Source organism: Lipophrys pholis (assembly GCF_963383615.2).
Source record: "Lipophrys pholis genome assembly, chromosome: 1".
NCBI classification, from domain to species: domain Eukaryota; kingdom Metazoa; phylum Chordata; class Actinopteri; order Blenniiformes; family Blenniidae; genus Lipophrys; species Lipophrys pholis.
The window spans coordinates 51,338,340-51,353,139 of NC_137635.1; the positions used below are offsets into that span (position 1 = coordinate 51,338,340).

At 44.2% G+C, this 14,800-nt stretch overlaps 1 protein-coding gene across 2 annotated transcripts in view; it reads left to right on the forward strand.

The window, feature by feature from the left end:
- The first annotated feature begins 383 nt into the window (after window positions 1-383).
- The window catches only part of LOC308116753 (solute carrier family 22 member 23-like), a 44,761-nt gene continuing 30,344 nt past the window's right edge, over window positions 384-14,800 (forward strand). The window contains exons 1-2 of one of the 2 annotated variants that reach the window (XM_080475120.1): window positions 384-947; window positions 14,669-14,772. In XM_080475120.1, coding sequence (XP_080331246.1) covers window positions 486-947; window positions 14,669-14,772 — 566 coding nt within the window. In that variant the 5' untranslated portion in view covers window positions 384-485. Of the gene's footprint in view, window positions 948-5,683; window positions 5,707-14,668; window positions 14,773-14,800 lie in introns of those variants that run through there. The other variant, XM_080475121.1, reaches the window with a different exon arrangement.

Genomic DNA, 14,800 nt, shown 5'->3' on the forward strand with positions numbered 1-14,800 from the left:
GGCCATGTTAGGGTAGCGTCAGTTGCTCGTAGGCGTTTATGGGCAGGTGTGTTACCTGTGGCTCGCCTCGCGCAGGAAGCACATAAAGTCGCTCTGCGCCGCCGCGCGGCGAGACTACGCGGGGCGGCAATGAGCCGCGCGCCTCGACGCGTCACCGCATAGACTTGTTGTTTTCCCGTCGCCGGCCGTCTTTGTATTTTTTTTTTTTTTTTGTCTCCAAGGGGGGGGGAAGTGCGTCCTCGCAATAATAATTTGAATAATATTAATAATAAGGTGCGTCTCGTTTGCTCGCCACTGATTTAACTGCGCACGGCTTCCACCGCCGGAGCTGGGGGCATTGACGCATTGTGGAGTCGACAGGGGGCGGCGGTGGTGGTGGAGGAGGAGGAGGCGGAGGAGGAGGAGGAGGAGGGTGGGGGGGGATAAGCAGCACTGCAACCCCGGCGTCGCTTCACATCGCAGGCATCTATCGTGAAAAGCCCGCGATGGCCGTGGTGCAGCTCGAGAGCGGGGAGCACCAGCCGGAGAACGGCTACGTGCCCCCCGAAGGCACCGCGCCGGGGGTGCTGACGCGCATCGACGGGTACGTGCTGCCGTTTCTCGGGGAGTTCGGGAAGTACCAGAAACAGCTGATCGTGCTGACATGGATCCCGGCGCTGTTCATCGGATTCAGCCAGTACTCGGACAATGTCCTCCTCGCGCAGCCGAACAACACATGCGTGCAGCCGCCGGCGAACCTGAGTAATCAGAGTACCGGCTACTCCTCGCTGCTGGACGCGCCGAGAAACGCCAGCGCGCGACCGGCGTCTATTTACGCCAATGGAAGTTACAGCAGCAGCGGCGGCGGCGGATTCGGCGGCCACAATGACACGGCCAACATGCAGTGCCGGTGCAGTGAGTGGACCTTCGAGCTGCACACCGGACTCGTGCAAAACGTGGTCACGAAGGTAAGAAGCTAAACGCCGAGGAAGGGAATCCTTTCTATTGTGTTAATGCATCAGTGATGGAACCATCCACATGGGCGGGTTTGTTCTGGGGCGGGGAGGAAGAGGAGGAGGAAGAGGAGGAGGAGGGAAGGGGGGGTACTAGTGGGCCAGGATCCCCCCCATCATCCCCACCCAAAAGATGGACTTCATGGCCCCCCTGTTTCCAATATTATGAATGTAGAAATTGTGGCATTGCATTCATCCGCCTTGCATCTTCCATCAGATCTGTTCTGCACAATGGGGTACCCCCACCCCGCCCCCACCCCATCCAAAATAATAAAAGTGGCAGGAGGACCGTCTTCTGTGCCACACATGCAAGTCATTGCACAAGCTGACCCAACAGGGATGCACACAGTTTACCCCCCCCCCCCCCCCCCCCCCCCCACACACACACACCCACACCCATCACCAGCCAAACAAGAGCCAATGGAATCTGCTGTTTGTCTCCATTCACAGAAAACACATGTCCCTATTTTTTTTATGTTTTTTTTCATTTGGAGCAAAGGTCATTAGTGCACTCTCTAGGATAATGCAATCCCATCCCTGGCCAAACATCACCCGCCCCGTCACTGCCCTAACCAAACAACCGGGGGCAGATACTCTTGTACTTGTGACTGTAGACACTTTTGGTCCGATTGTGTGTGATGCCTTCACAGTCCGATCATTAAAACGTTCCAGGCCCGGCTGGAGAGAGACCGTGTGTGTCTGCAGCCAACACGGTTGGAGGAAGTTTTTTTTTTTTTTTTTTTTAATATCTTGTTACACCAATCAGCTCTTCTCCTGTTCTGGATGCTGCATACCTACATCGCTCAGGATCCGTCCAACTTGACGTTCCTATTAATAAAATGAATCCAAATACTTGGATTGAAGCTGAAATATTCAACACGGACCACTGCTTAGATACTCTGATTACTTGACGCCCACTTGCAGGGGGCAGCAAAACCGCATTCTAATATGAAGCGGCTTCACTTCTGAAGAATTTGGCACGTCTGTCTTAATGAAAAGGCGTCTGAGGAAGAGTTTGATTTGGAGCTGGAGAGAGGCAGAGGGTTGGCTCGCGCCAAGATTACACCCACTGTCACACGCCAGCAGTCCACCTGCTTATCAGTGATAATGTCCCGATTTTACATTTCACCACTAAAATGACTTGTGATTTAGCCGGCGAGCCCAGAAGTGCTTTTTTTAAATTCATTTTCGTTTCGCTTCAGTGTCCACCGGCTGATTTTGAGGGGTGGGGTTGTACAGACGGCCAAGCTGTCCTGATATGAAGTCATATGTGAGGGAGATTTATTGGGTGGATTCTGAACATTTTAGTTCTCTCATGGGTGAAAAGAAAAATGCAAACTCCCCGCCTGCCTTCTCTCGTCATGCAGGCATTGTGGCTTGTAGGTACCAACATTTGTGTTGCCTTTGCACACATACCCAGAATGTCATGTTGCTACTACCACCACTGCAAATCAGTGGCGGGTCTGGCACTCCCGTGTCCTCCCTGACACCCTCCACCCCCAACACCCGTCTACATTCTGACAAGGTCACCGGCAGGAGACACCGATGCACACCAACTGTCTGCACTCGTCATTTGGCCTTGTCCCCTACGACAACCTGTTCCTCGCTCTTCCAAGGCCCCCCCCCCGCCCTGTTTTCCCCCACCACAGAGAAGCCGAGATGTGACGCTACGCAGCAGCAGGATGTGATGACTGGGCATTTCTCCTCCGTGTTTGGATTGCGTAGGCATAACTGCACATGACTGGGCTCAGCTATCCGTGACACTCTATCCCTAAAAAGCAGAGCGGAGTGCCAACACTGACGGAGCCCGGGCAGCGTCCCTGTCAAAATGCTGCAACAGATCTGGGCCTCTGCTAATGCAAGACGCACAAAAACTCAAATACTCTACAAGTAGCTGTAGTCGGATTACTTTGCTGCATACCGACTCAAGTAAATGTGCTACTTTTGTTGTTCCACATGAAGCAAATCCCACTATGATGCACATAGCTGTGTGGGTCAGTTTAGTACTGATTTACTCATTAAGTGACATCAGTTGGGGGAGGAAGATGCTCTATAATCTGGATGTTAGTGGGAGGAAGGTGCTCTATAATCTGGATGTTAGTGGGAGGAAGGTGCTCTATAATCTAGATGTTAGTGGGAGGAAGGTGCTCTATAATCTAGATGTTAGCGGGAGGAAGGTGCTCTATAATCTGGATGTTAGTGGGGGAGGTGCTCTATAATCTGGATGTTAGTGGGGGGGAAGGTGCTCTATAATCTGGGTGTTAGTGGGGGGAAGGTGCTCTATAATCTGGATGTTAGTGGGAGGAAGGTGCTCTATATTCTGGATGTTAGTGGGAGGAAGATGCTCTATAATCTTGATGTTAGTTGAAGTTACATCAGTCAGTGGGAAGAAGATGCTCTAATCTGGATGACATCTTTTCTTGAAAGAAACAGATTCATAAATGAATGACGAGAATAACAGCTGAAACAAACGACCAACGTGCAGACAGCTCTTAGAAACTGAAGCTCATCTAATCCACAGTGGAAGCATGTTGATGCTAATGTTGCTCAATCGTGTATCTTTCATGTCACTTTGTATGTGATGTTCCTTCATACTAAAGGCAAATTATTACTCATGTTTTATAATTGATCCTATGCTTTAGTGAATCTTCACAAATCTTTCTGAAGCAGGTCTGACCAGATCTCGTAAAAGGAAAGCTGATCCTCTCAGACGCAGAGTGTTTAATAATGAACAGCACTGGTTTCACTGCGAGCCACACAGGAATCTGTACGACAGGAGAAAAACGTCCCATATCTTATCTCAGGTTGACACAGAAAGGAGAGTTTTCGTGGAGGCGGAGGATCCAGAGTGGTTAATGTGGAGACCCATCCTAATTGAGTCAAAGCTCTCCTCAGGGTCCGTCTTAATTGAGCTGAGCCTTTCGAAATGAGAATGTATCATCACTCAGAGGCCGGCTCTCTCTGCAACCTGCCCTGTTCTGACGGGCAGCAGCTGCACACGGAACGGGCCTGAGGACCTTCCTAAAGGATCGGATTAGCGTCTCCACCAGATATACCTAGATTATAAACGCACCATTTAAACTTGTGAAAAAAACACCAAATTCAATAATCTTTTGACATTGCCACTTTTGAGCATCTTGTTTACTTTGGTCCCAAACCTTTTAAGCCTATTGGGAAAACAAATAGGACATTTAAAGAAACCCTAAATGCATGGTCCTTACAAATGTAGCATCATTTGACATTTTATTTCCTCACTTTGGGTGCTGTATCTTTCTATCTTTTTGATTATTAGTCACATGGAGGAGATTGATGCCTCAATTTCTGTCTTTGTGCAGCACGTTGTAATGATCACATCCCAACAACAAAACACCCGATTGATTCCAGGTTTCATGTTTATCTTGGGATTTAAAAAAAGCCTCCTGATCCCAGCACTATTCAGTTTTATTGGGTTTTGTATGAATCAATTTGAAAAGTTTATCCCCTTAAGAATTGATGCCGTTTTATTAATTTCTCTCCCGTAAATATATTTTTCATTAAGTTAAGTGACAAAAGAACTTTCATGAACAGACATACTGACCCCTCTGGGCTACGTAATTCCATTCTTTTATTTTAATATGAATGATCTCGAATCCTGCAGTTGACCTCAAATCATGTCGTAATGTATGGTTGTATAACACATATCTTGTCTTTTGCAAATATTAGTAATTGTTTCAAACACTTAAGTTCTAAATGGCTTCTGTTGTAACTTGAAGATTTATCATGTGCCGTCGGCTTAACTGGGACTCCTCCAGTTTTTAGAGTTTTGTGCTTTATCCATGAGATCATGGTGCTGGAAAGGATCCCAGCTGAGTCGGTCACACGTGGCCAGGGCCTCCAGGCCGGCAGTCGCACCTGTGGAACATCTCGAGTCGACGAGGAACTCCTAGACACGTTTTGGGATTGTTGGAGGTGAACTGAGAAATGAGGAGAACATGCAAACTCTCAAAAGCTGCCAATCCCCAACTCAGACTCAAACCATGGACCTTCTGGCTGTGCAATCAAGTGCCAACTTTCACTGTGTGTTTTAATGAAATATTTTAAAGTTTTCCTTTTTTTTTTTTTTTTAACTGATTTCTTTTTTTTTTGGGAAATAACCCATCAATACCTGGATTTGTTGACCATCCCAGTGACTGGAGCCATAACACTGCAACCTTTATCACTCAGAGTGTAGGTTAAAGCGTTGTGTGTGTGTGTGTGTGTGTGTGTGTGTGTGTGTGTGTGTGTGTGTGTGTGTGTGTGTGTGTGTGTGTGTGTGTGAGTGATAAGGGAGACATGTTGTATAAGTGCTTTGGCGGGTACACCCAGAGCTCAATATCAGCGCGCTGGAGGTCGCACACCCATAGATCTGAAAGACGATACCCACGCGGGCCTCGGCTCTCCGTGTCCCTTTCGCACTGTTGTTTACCCAGCTGGCCCGCTCCTTCCACTGAGCGCCCGTCGGCGAGGGACACTCTGAAACGCGCTCAGCTGTCGAAAGGCGAAGGCCTCGACGCAGATAGGCCGCCGTGCACAATGACCGCCTCTCACTGCGTCAGCTGTGAAGGAAAGACACTTGTGTGACCAGAAGATAAAACTCTGCTGAGGCTGTCTCTGTGTGTGTGTGTGTGTGTGTGTGCGTGTGTTGTTTCTGATAAGTGCTGGTGAGTCGGAGGGACGAGCGGGGGAACGTTGTGGGGTATGTGACCCGTGGCCGTGGTCTAAGTTTGTTTTCAGGACCGTGTGATGGAATTCAGTGACACAGATGTGTAGTTACAGTGAACGGGACTCCGATGAATAATAGATTGACGGACAAAGGTTTGTTGTTTTGCTTCCCGTCACTGCTGATTACAGGAAAACAGAAACGCCAGCAGCCCACTTGTCAAACGTCCATGTGACATTCAGTGTGATCTGGATACTACAGTCCCCGAGGTTGCATCCGCACCGTCACATGTGTAGGCTTCCCTTTTTCTCTCTTGCTTTACCATGTGGCAATCAGCCATAACATTGTGACCACCTGACAAATATTTTCAGATGGACAAAAACCCTTTAAGGCCTGGATGTTGTGAGGTCTAATCTAATGATTAGACTTCTTGTGTGTCTAGCACATCCCACAACCACTCCATTGGATTGACGTCTAAGGAATTTGGAGGCCACGTCAACAGCCTAATTTGGTTGGCCAAAATCTAAATAATGTCCCGAACTGGGTTCAAACCAGTCCAGAACTGGTCTCAAATCTATTGAACTCTGGTCTCAAATATCTTTGAATCTCATGTCAAATAGGTGTAGTTTTCCTGCTTTGGGGTGATTATCCAGCTAAAAGAGGCAATCAGTGAAGACTGTATATATCGTGATCTCTAGCAATATTGAGGTAGCTATCTTTCATTTGCCCAAAGTGTCAGGCTGCTCCACCAGCTCATCTTCTGCCCACAACACAACCTGACGCTGTTCATTTCTCATGGGAGCCCCTCACCCGATCATCCATGTTAAAGAAAACCTGATTGTAGTACACCTCCTCTTTCCATTGCTGTATTTTTTTAAAATTTTATTTTAGAGAAACTGATATTTCCTTCGCCGGTCAGTAGTCCTATTGTTAAGGCTGATCAGAGCGTGCGGTGTGTATATTTACAGAATCTGTTTGCTCTCGTTCGCCCTGTTTTCACAGTAGTTTGCTTTTCTCGCTTGCCCTCACCTACGCTACCGTCACATTATAGGATTTCAACCCCTCGGTACGGCAGCGGCTCTAAAACTTGCACTTGGAAGCAGACGGGAGTCGGATAACCTCAGAGATGGTCTGTTGCTAGGCAGTAACTATGCAGCAAGTCTCTCCATGTGTTTTCTGCCTTCTCCCTCCTCACAGCCGCTCTCGAGCATCCCTTCCCATCTCGCCCGTCATCTGCTCCATACCTCACTGTCTGCTTTATCCCTTTTGCAATTGTCAACATGTCTGTAAACATCCTTTTGTTGCATCATATACTCCTTTATCGCCCCCCCTCCACCCCCCACTCGCTCCGACTCTCATGTGCTTGTCCTTCCCCTCCCTCCTGGCCTGCTCCGTTTCCTTTGAAACCCCCGCCCACCACTCTGTAGTTCACCGAGTGCAGAAATGTGCAGCTGTGGTTGATGAGAGCGCCGTCTGGGCCTCGCCGGTGTCGACCGATCATCGGCGCTCAGTCGTTGGAGAGAGGTCAAGAGGCTCCCAGCGGATTCTTCCTGATCCATTACATTGCAGTACATTGTTTTACATTTTCTGTCGGCGAACAGTCGTACTCGTCCACCCTGGCCTAGACACTGGCTGCTGGTCATTATTCCCAATTTAGGAAGACAATAGCGAGCGATGAGCTGCTCGGAGATCTGTTCTCGCTGGGATAAGCAGTGTTTTTAGGAATAATTTGTTATAGAACAACCGATCGTGTACTTTTATATAGACTGTTAACAGTAAGGGTTAATGGAAATTTAAAGGTGGGTTTTTTAAAGACGCTATCGCTTGAAAACAAGTCTGTAAAAGTTAGTTTTATTGAGCTTTTTGAGGGAAGTTGTTCTGGCTTTATCTCCACAGGAAGGTTGTTTTAAAGCCTTGATGGAAAAGACACGACCACCTTATTATCCTCAACTTTAGAATGAACGGGGATCATATTGTAGTTGGGGGTAAGCCCCTATATAACAGTTGTGATTAAAATTGAGTTACTCAGTTTGAAAATAGACAGAGAGCCGATGCAGAGTGGAGATTTGGAGGATATGGTTAAAACCTGTAAGGAAGGGAAATAATTTTAACATTTAAACCAGTGAAAAGACAATTGTTCTGGTCGAATATTTTGACTTTTGTAGTTTGGGAACCGATTTAACTTTGGAGATGGACTGGATCTGACTCACAGCTGATCTGGAAAGGTTCATGTCAAAGATTACGCGGCGGTGCCTTACCGATTAAGAAATTAAGATAAAGCAGGCATTTCAAAGCGCTTCACATCAGCAGACCTGTAAATAAATCGAAAACGTGAGAATAGATAAAACAATGCCTGCTTTGCTTCCGTCTTGCTCACTGAGCTCATTGTTAGCTTTAGCATTAGGAGTTACTCGTCCATTAAACCTCACGTTTATTAGGAGAAGAGCGTCTCATTAATCTTGAATCAACTCGGTGCTGATAGCAGAACGAGAGGCCTCACTGGAAGTGGCATTAGTCTTTAAATAAACATGAGCCTACCTCTTCTAACACTGAATACAAGTTACCATTTCACGTATTTAACTTGAGGATAAGCGCCTAATTGATGCTGAACTAGCTCGGTTAGCTTTAGCCTGGTTTTGTATTGGCATGCTAAGCAGTTAGCGGTTTGCATTCTGGTAGTTTGTCTCGGCTGTTTTGTTGCTGCTTATTTTTTAGCTCATAAATCTTTTTCAGATTATAGAGCATCTTCTCTCTAATGTGAGCTGAGCTAATGTTTTATAGCAACACTGCATTAGTACAAGTAAGCAATGCAAGGTTACTTTCTACAACACTTACTACCACTTTCATCTTCTATCCTACTAATCATAAGAGTCTGAGACATTTGGCAGATGCTTTGGAATAAAATGTCTTCCTGTTTTGACTTGTAAAATCTGTCCTACTCGCTCTGTGTGCAGGCACATTTCAAAAGTTTCAAGATCCGAGGTGCAGTTCATTGCCAAGTGTGTGGGAAAAAAACCCAAACAAATCCTGCAAGTTTACTAATGGTGATTTTCATTCTTGTGCCGCCCTTTGATTTGAAAGCCCATAATGGGTACTTTCTGAAAATCAAACCAGGTTTCCACGTTTGGACTTTGCACTGTAAACTTTAATTGAAAATCACTTTATTTTGGCATAATGGGTTTTGGTGTAGTCGACCACATGTCTTGGTAAACATTTTATTGTGTTATCTGCTCTCTGACATCCAGAAGAGACAAACAATGTTCACTAATTGCGTTGAAGGTGGAGTGACAAAATTGAGACTGAAAACTGTGGTTTACCACAAAGCAAATCATTTCAATGTAAAATAACGCCTCTTGTGTAAGAGATGCATACATGTGCCAAAATTTTCTTTTATTGAGAATAAAACACAATCCATCTATTGTAACATTTTAAAACTGTGTAAGCATTGTTAAGGCATAAGTAAAGTGGGACAGGAACTTCCTAGCAGTGTGAAAAACAAACAAGTGCTGTTAAAGGAAAACACTTGCATTTCTACAAATTTTGCCAAAAAGCCATTGAAATATTACTTTGGTATACCTATTATTATTGGCTATAGCAAAGTAACCTTGATTAAGCCATATTTTCTGTTCAAAAAAGAAAAATGTTGTTTTTATTTACAGTGAAATTCATATCAACATGTTTGCTTCATGCCAGAAATGTAGATGTGTTGACATATTTTATTGGAGTCAACTTGTGGCCAGTTCAGGATGGAATGCCATGGTTTTGTTTTGGTACTGATTGAATGATGTAAAATTAGATGAAACAACTGATCCCAGTCCGGTTTTGTCGATAACTCTGACCTACATGTAGAAGTATGGGCAGAGCGTGGGCAAGCGAAGGTTACACTTGTTTGTCTTTTTTCTCTTTGGAACACAAAATATTTTGCAAGATGTACCATAAAGATGTAATCTGAGTGACTTTGTGAAACTTTACAAGTTTACAACTGAGCTAACATTCGTCAAATTTGCACACGCAGATTTGTGGTCCATCTGAAGTCGACACATTCAAATTCCTCTGTCTCCTAAGTGATAAGAGATTTTGCATTTTTGACGTCCGATTCAGAAACCTGATGTTTCTGATGGCAGTGAAATTTATCTCAGATCTTGAAGCCTTGTCCTAACGCTTCTTGAGACGTCGCTATTAACCTGTGACTTGGCCGCGCTGACGTTGGTGTTTACAGCATCGGTCATCTGTTCTGCAGAGTCACCAAACTTCAGCTCACAGTTCCGCTTCCCCCAACAGAAAGCTTCAAATCAGTGATTTTTGTTGGTTAGTCACAGTCCCGAGGGAAGGCAGCTTCTGTTTTCTTTTGAAATACCCTTGGTTGTTCTGTGATTGTGCAATGGGAACTTGTTTCCCTCCCTCTTGTCTTTTTCTTTTTTTTTTCTTCTTCTTTCCTATGCGGACATCGATACTGAAACCATGAATGAGTGGCATGCCTGGATCATGTGATGGCTGGGTGGCTCTGGGTAATCCTGGAGCGTTCCATTCTGAACAGGTCACTATGGCAGAGGTTATGAGAGGTTGGTGTCCTTCTGAAGACAAATGCAAGAACAAGCTACATGTTGTGTTCCGGCACAGAGTTTAATTACTGTACTAATAAAAATACACCTTTCTCAGCCGTCCAACAGCTGTTTATTTTCAAAGGGAAGTTTGCTTGGCAGATATGACTTATTTAAAGTTAGTCGATCAGCCTTGCCTGTGCTATGCACCTGCACAGAGACATGGAACACATAATATGCACCTTTGAGAAGAAAGGTAATATCTTTTAACTGCACCATAATGTCATGTATTTAAGAGTCTTTCATATCAGTTGTTCCAAAGTCAGGGACCACCTTGACATGTTTGCTGTGTATATTCATAAAAAAGAAAAGAAAAGGGATGGCTTCAAACAGTACAAACGTCACAGTTTTTATACATCCATACATCCGAATATGAAGAGTAGAGTTCCTTTTTTTTCAGCGAAGAAGGAAGTCAATACTGTGTGAGTCTATAAAACGCCTGACGTTGGAGCGACTGGTTGACTGTATCTGTTAACCCACATTCCTCAGATAAAGATGATTTTGTTACACCCCAGATGTGACCACCTGTTTTGAAGGATTTCAAACGTTAACGATGAATGAATGAATCTTTATTTCGAACATACAAGCAGAAAAAGGGAAAGAAGGAAAATGATGCTGGTAGGAGGAACTTCAGTAGACAAAAAGTGGGAAACAAGGGACTTAATCAAATAAATTTCAGAATATGAATTTATTTCAATTAGAAATTTACCAAGCTGATTCAATCCTTCAATTTCCTTGAAGTTAAGAAACCTAAGATTAATTTTTTATTATTATTATTTGTCTTGTGGAGTGCTCTGGATCTCGTTTGCAAGTTGTATATAAATAAAGTTTGCTTGAAGTCATTCACACATCTCTCTGTTGAGGTATCGCACATGTGAAATGATCTTTAGGACACAATTCATATTTCAGTTTTCCAAGATATGTAGCTGAATAAGTGACATTTAAAAGTGTGTCATATTATAGATATAGGCCATATAGTGGCATTCAGCGTATTTACATAAAGCGAGTCTCCTTCCATTCTTCTGTTAGTAAATGTGAACAAACTCATTTTAAATAGGACTCCTGCTCGTCTTTGCAGTGGAACCACTGCAGGCAGATATTGAATAGATTAAATTTATTTGTAGTTTCTAAATTACGTCTACGGTTTCTTTTTTTTCCCCAACGTGAGATTGAAAGTCCAAAACTTTAGGTTGAATGAAGTTACTATTTGACAAATCAAGAAAATCCCGCTTTAGAATTGACTGAAAACCTGATTTTATTTTATTATTAAATTTTTTTTTTACAGTGGGAAAGCTCACATGTTTCTATTGTGCTCTGTTGTTTATCGTGCCGCTTGACGATTATTACTTGTGCTGTCTTTGAAGGATGTTTGTCACAACTTGTAGCTACTGGTGAGCGAGAGAAAGGGGAGGGGGGGGAGCGAAGGGAGTGTTTGGTGCATGCGAAGGCAGGTACACACAGCTTTGTTTGCGCTGTAGGACCGACTCTGCTGTGGAGGGAAAAATGAGACGAGGCTGAGTCACCGGGAATCGCTTGACAGCTCCTCACAGGAGCCTCGGAAAAACACCCACAGTCATAAGTGTTTGCTCATGAGGATTTGACCCCCATTATTCACCATCCACAAATATAGATCACGGTGTTTATTTCCAAAGGACAAAAAAAAAAAAAAGGGTGGGGGGGGGGGATTCTCCAAACTTAAATGTGACACGTGATCTGAGAATCTGAGATTTGCATCTACGTCAGCTTGTGGAGGAGCAACTTGCTGAGTCAATATCTCCCCAAACCGCATCTTGAACTGCAATTATGCAATTTAAAAAAAGTGTCACGTGTATTTTGCACAGAAATAACCAACAAGCGGAACACTTATTTCCTCATACCATAGGAGCGTGGATGACCTGAAATAGCCTACATATGAAGGAGATTTTCACGGTTCCTCTTCAGTTTCTTGTTTCTTGTTCGACTTATCATCACGTGAGCCGATAATCTTTTGTTACTTTCCTGGGCATTAAAGAAAAACACAGAAACGTCACAGCTATTGTCCATTAAGGTGCCAAGAGTCACAGAAGCACAGTGTAATTTGGCCATCGGGTTACTCAAAGGATGTGTAGCCAGCATTCTTCCATAGGTATTCCGTTATCTCTTTGAGGGTTCATCCAAGAGGATAAAACATGCACCGTTTCACCGACCGTGCAACGCTTCCGGGATGTTTGGTGACCAGTCAAGACGAGTTTACATCTTCCACAGACAGAGCATCACCGCCATGCAGCTCAAAGAGGGAAATGCAACCTGAGATTGAGGTTCAGTCGGTCCATGACGAGGATTTTGTTAGTTGATTTGTCCTAATGGAGTCATGCTCCCTATTGGGTTCATACACAACATTATTATTCTCTGTTCCAGCAATGATTCAATTAGAACTGTTTCTGACATCTCGTGGTAGATGTAGAGATACCCACGAAGCACGAAGCCCTCAGATCAGTTGTAGTAATTGTCGGTGTTAATTTGGATTAGACCTGCAATTCAATTCATGCAAAAATGATTCATGTGCACCATTCCTCCAATTGAAGGACTGTTGCTGACCGACTGGGGATTGTAGGTCCGTCTACAGCAGGAGTGTTAAATCCTGGTCTTGTATGTTTTATATGTTTACCTGCTGCAACACGCCTTATGCAATTAGAATCCCTTATCATGCTTTCTTAGGGGCTTGCGGGACAGGCTCTTTCCATGACCAGAGTTGACCATGAGCAGTGGTTCCGAGCCTCCAAAGTTTTATCATTGTAACCCTGGGCGATTTAACCTCCACCACACCCTGAACCTTTGTTCTATTCTGAAACCACAAACTCTTTGGGTTTACACACCTTCTCAGGGTGTTTGGTGAACTGGTGCCACTTCAGTTTCAAAAACTTTCATTTGCCAATTTTTCACTGCACAATATGAATTCAGCTTTATTATTTGTTTCCATTGCTTCAATGAAGCCGTGTTTTTCGTTTTAACTGATTTATCTTTCTCTTTTTTTTTCTACCACTGCTGGCTTTGTGAGTTTACTTTTGTGTACATTGCTGACACTTTTAAGGAAGAGAGACTTTAATCGCAAACACTTAAACTAAGTCATTTTGTGACAGAAATGAATTAAATGCTGACTCACTTATTTTTTTACAGCTAAAAATGTTATCTCCAGGCTCCTTCAGTCGGCTGCAGCCCTGTACAGCGTCAAGACATTAATCGGCAGCAATAACTGAGATCCAGATCAGACGCTTCTGTCTGACCATGATGAAAAGGACTCAGTCAATTATTGGTGCTAACAGGGTTACTTCTCTTGGCTGGTTGCATCCAGACGGATGAACGTGCAGCGTTCCTCTCCTTCCGGAACCGTTCAATGGAGCTGACAAAGATTGGATTGGTCTGTCTGTGAGGGGAAGGATTCTTATCGTTACTGATGATAACGAGGATCGTCCTCGCTGCTAAGTCGATGAAGAAGTCTGGTTTCCACACTGTGTGGCTCAAATCTGACACGTTAATAGGCAGGAATGCTGCTTCAAACATTTATTCAAAGAGGTCATATTATGCAAAACTTATTTCTTAAAGGTTTTCCAACAGTAATAATCGTCCGCATACCTGGAATGACGGCCCAGACGTGAAGAAAGTCTGTCCTCTCTCTCTCCCCGGCTTGTTTCAGTTTTTAAAAAGTGTGTTGCTCCAACCAGCCAATCAGAAATCAAACCCTATACAGTGTTATCGGGGGGGGGTTTAGCCAATCCCAATCAAGGTAGGCCGTCCCTTTGACTCCTCCCACAATTCGGCAGCTCTGCTTTGGCACATGGCACCACGAGAGGAAGTGCTTGCTCCTCTTCCCAAGATGGGCAATGTGTGGGCGGAGCCAGTCCAGCTCACACAAACACAGCAGATTCTGAATGCGGCTCCTATGATCCAATATTCAAATGGAGGAAAATCAAGGAAAAGCTGGATTTGGGGCAATAAAATTTGAATACAACGTTTTTGGACCATAGAGCTCCATGTGAAGGTGTTGAAAAGCTGCATAATATGACCCCTTGAAGAAAAATCTACAAAAAACAAAAATCTGCATTTTTCCAATCACACGAGTGTATTAAGGATAAATCCCAGAAATTTGTGGAAAAAAAGTGCCATAGGTATCCAAAACGATCCATTTTTAATTGAAACATATTGTTATTTACCTACATTTCATTGATACCATCCGCTTTGTAAAGCTCAGATTACCTTGATTTATGGAAACGATGACAGTTGGTTTTGATCGGCCTCAAATTCACGTTTCTTTGGACTCTGGGAGGAAACCCATGCACCCATGCTTCATCTCTGTGTGAGTCTAGAGCACCCAAAACAAATCTAAATCGTTAACACCCTCTACTTGTTTGTCCCTGCAGTGGAGTCTGGTGTGCGACTCGGCGTGGAAAGTGCACATTGCGAAGTTTTCCCTCCTGGTGGGGTCCATCTTTGGATATCTGGTGTTTGGAATACTCGCTGACTGGTAAGTTCTTCTCCACTCTTATATAAAA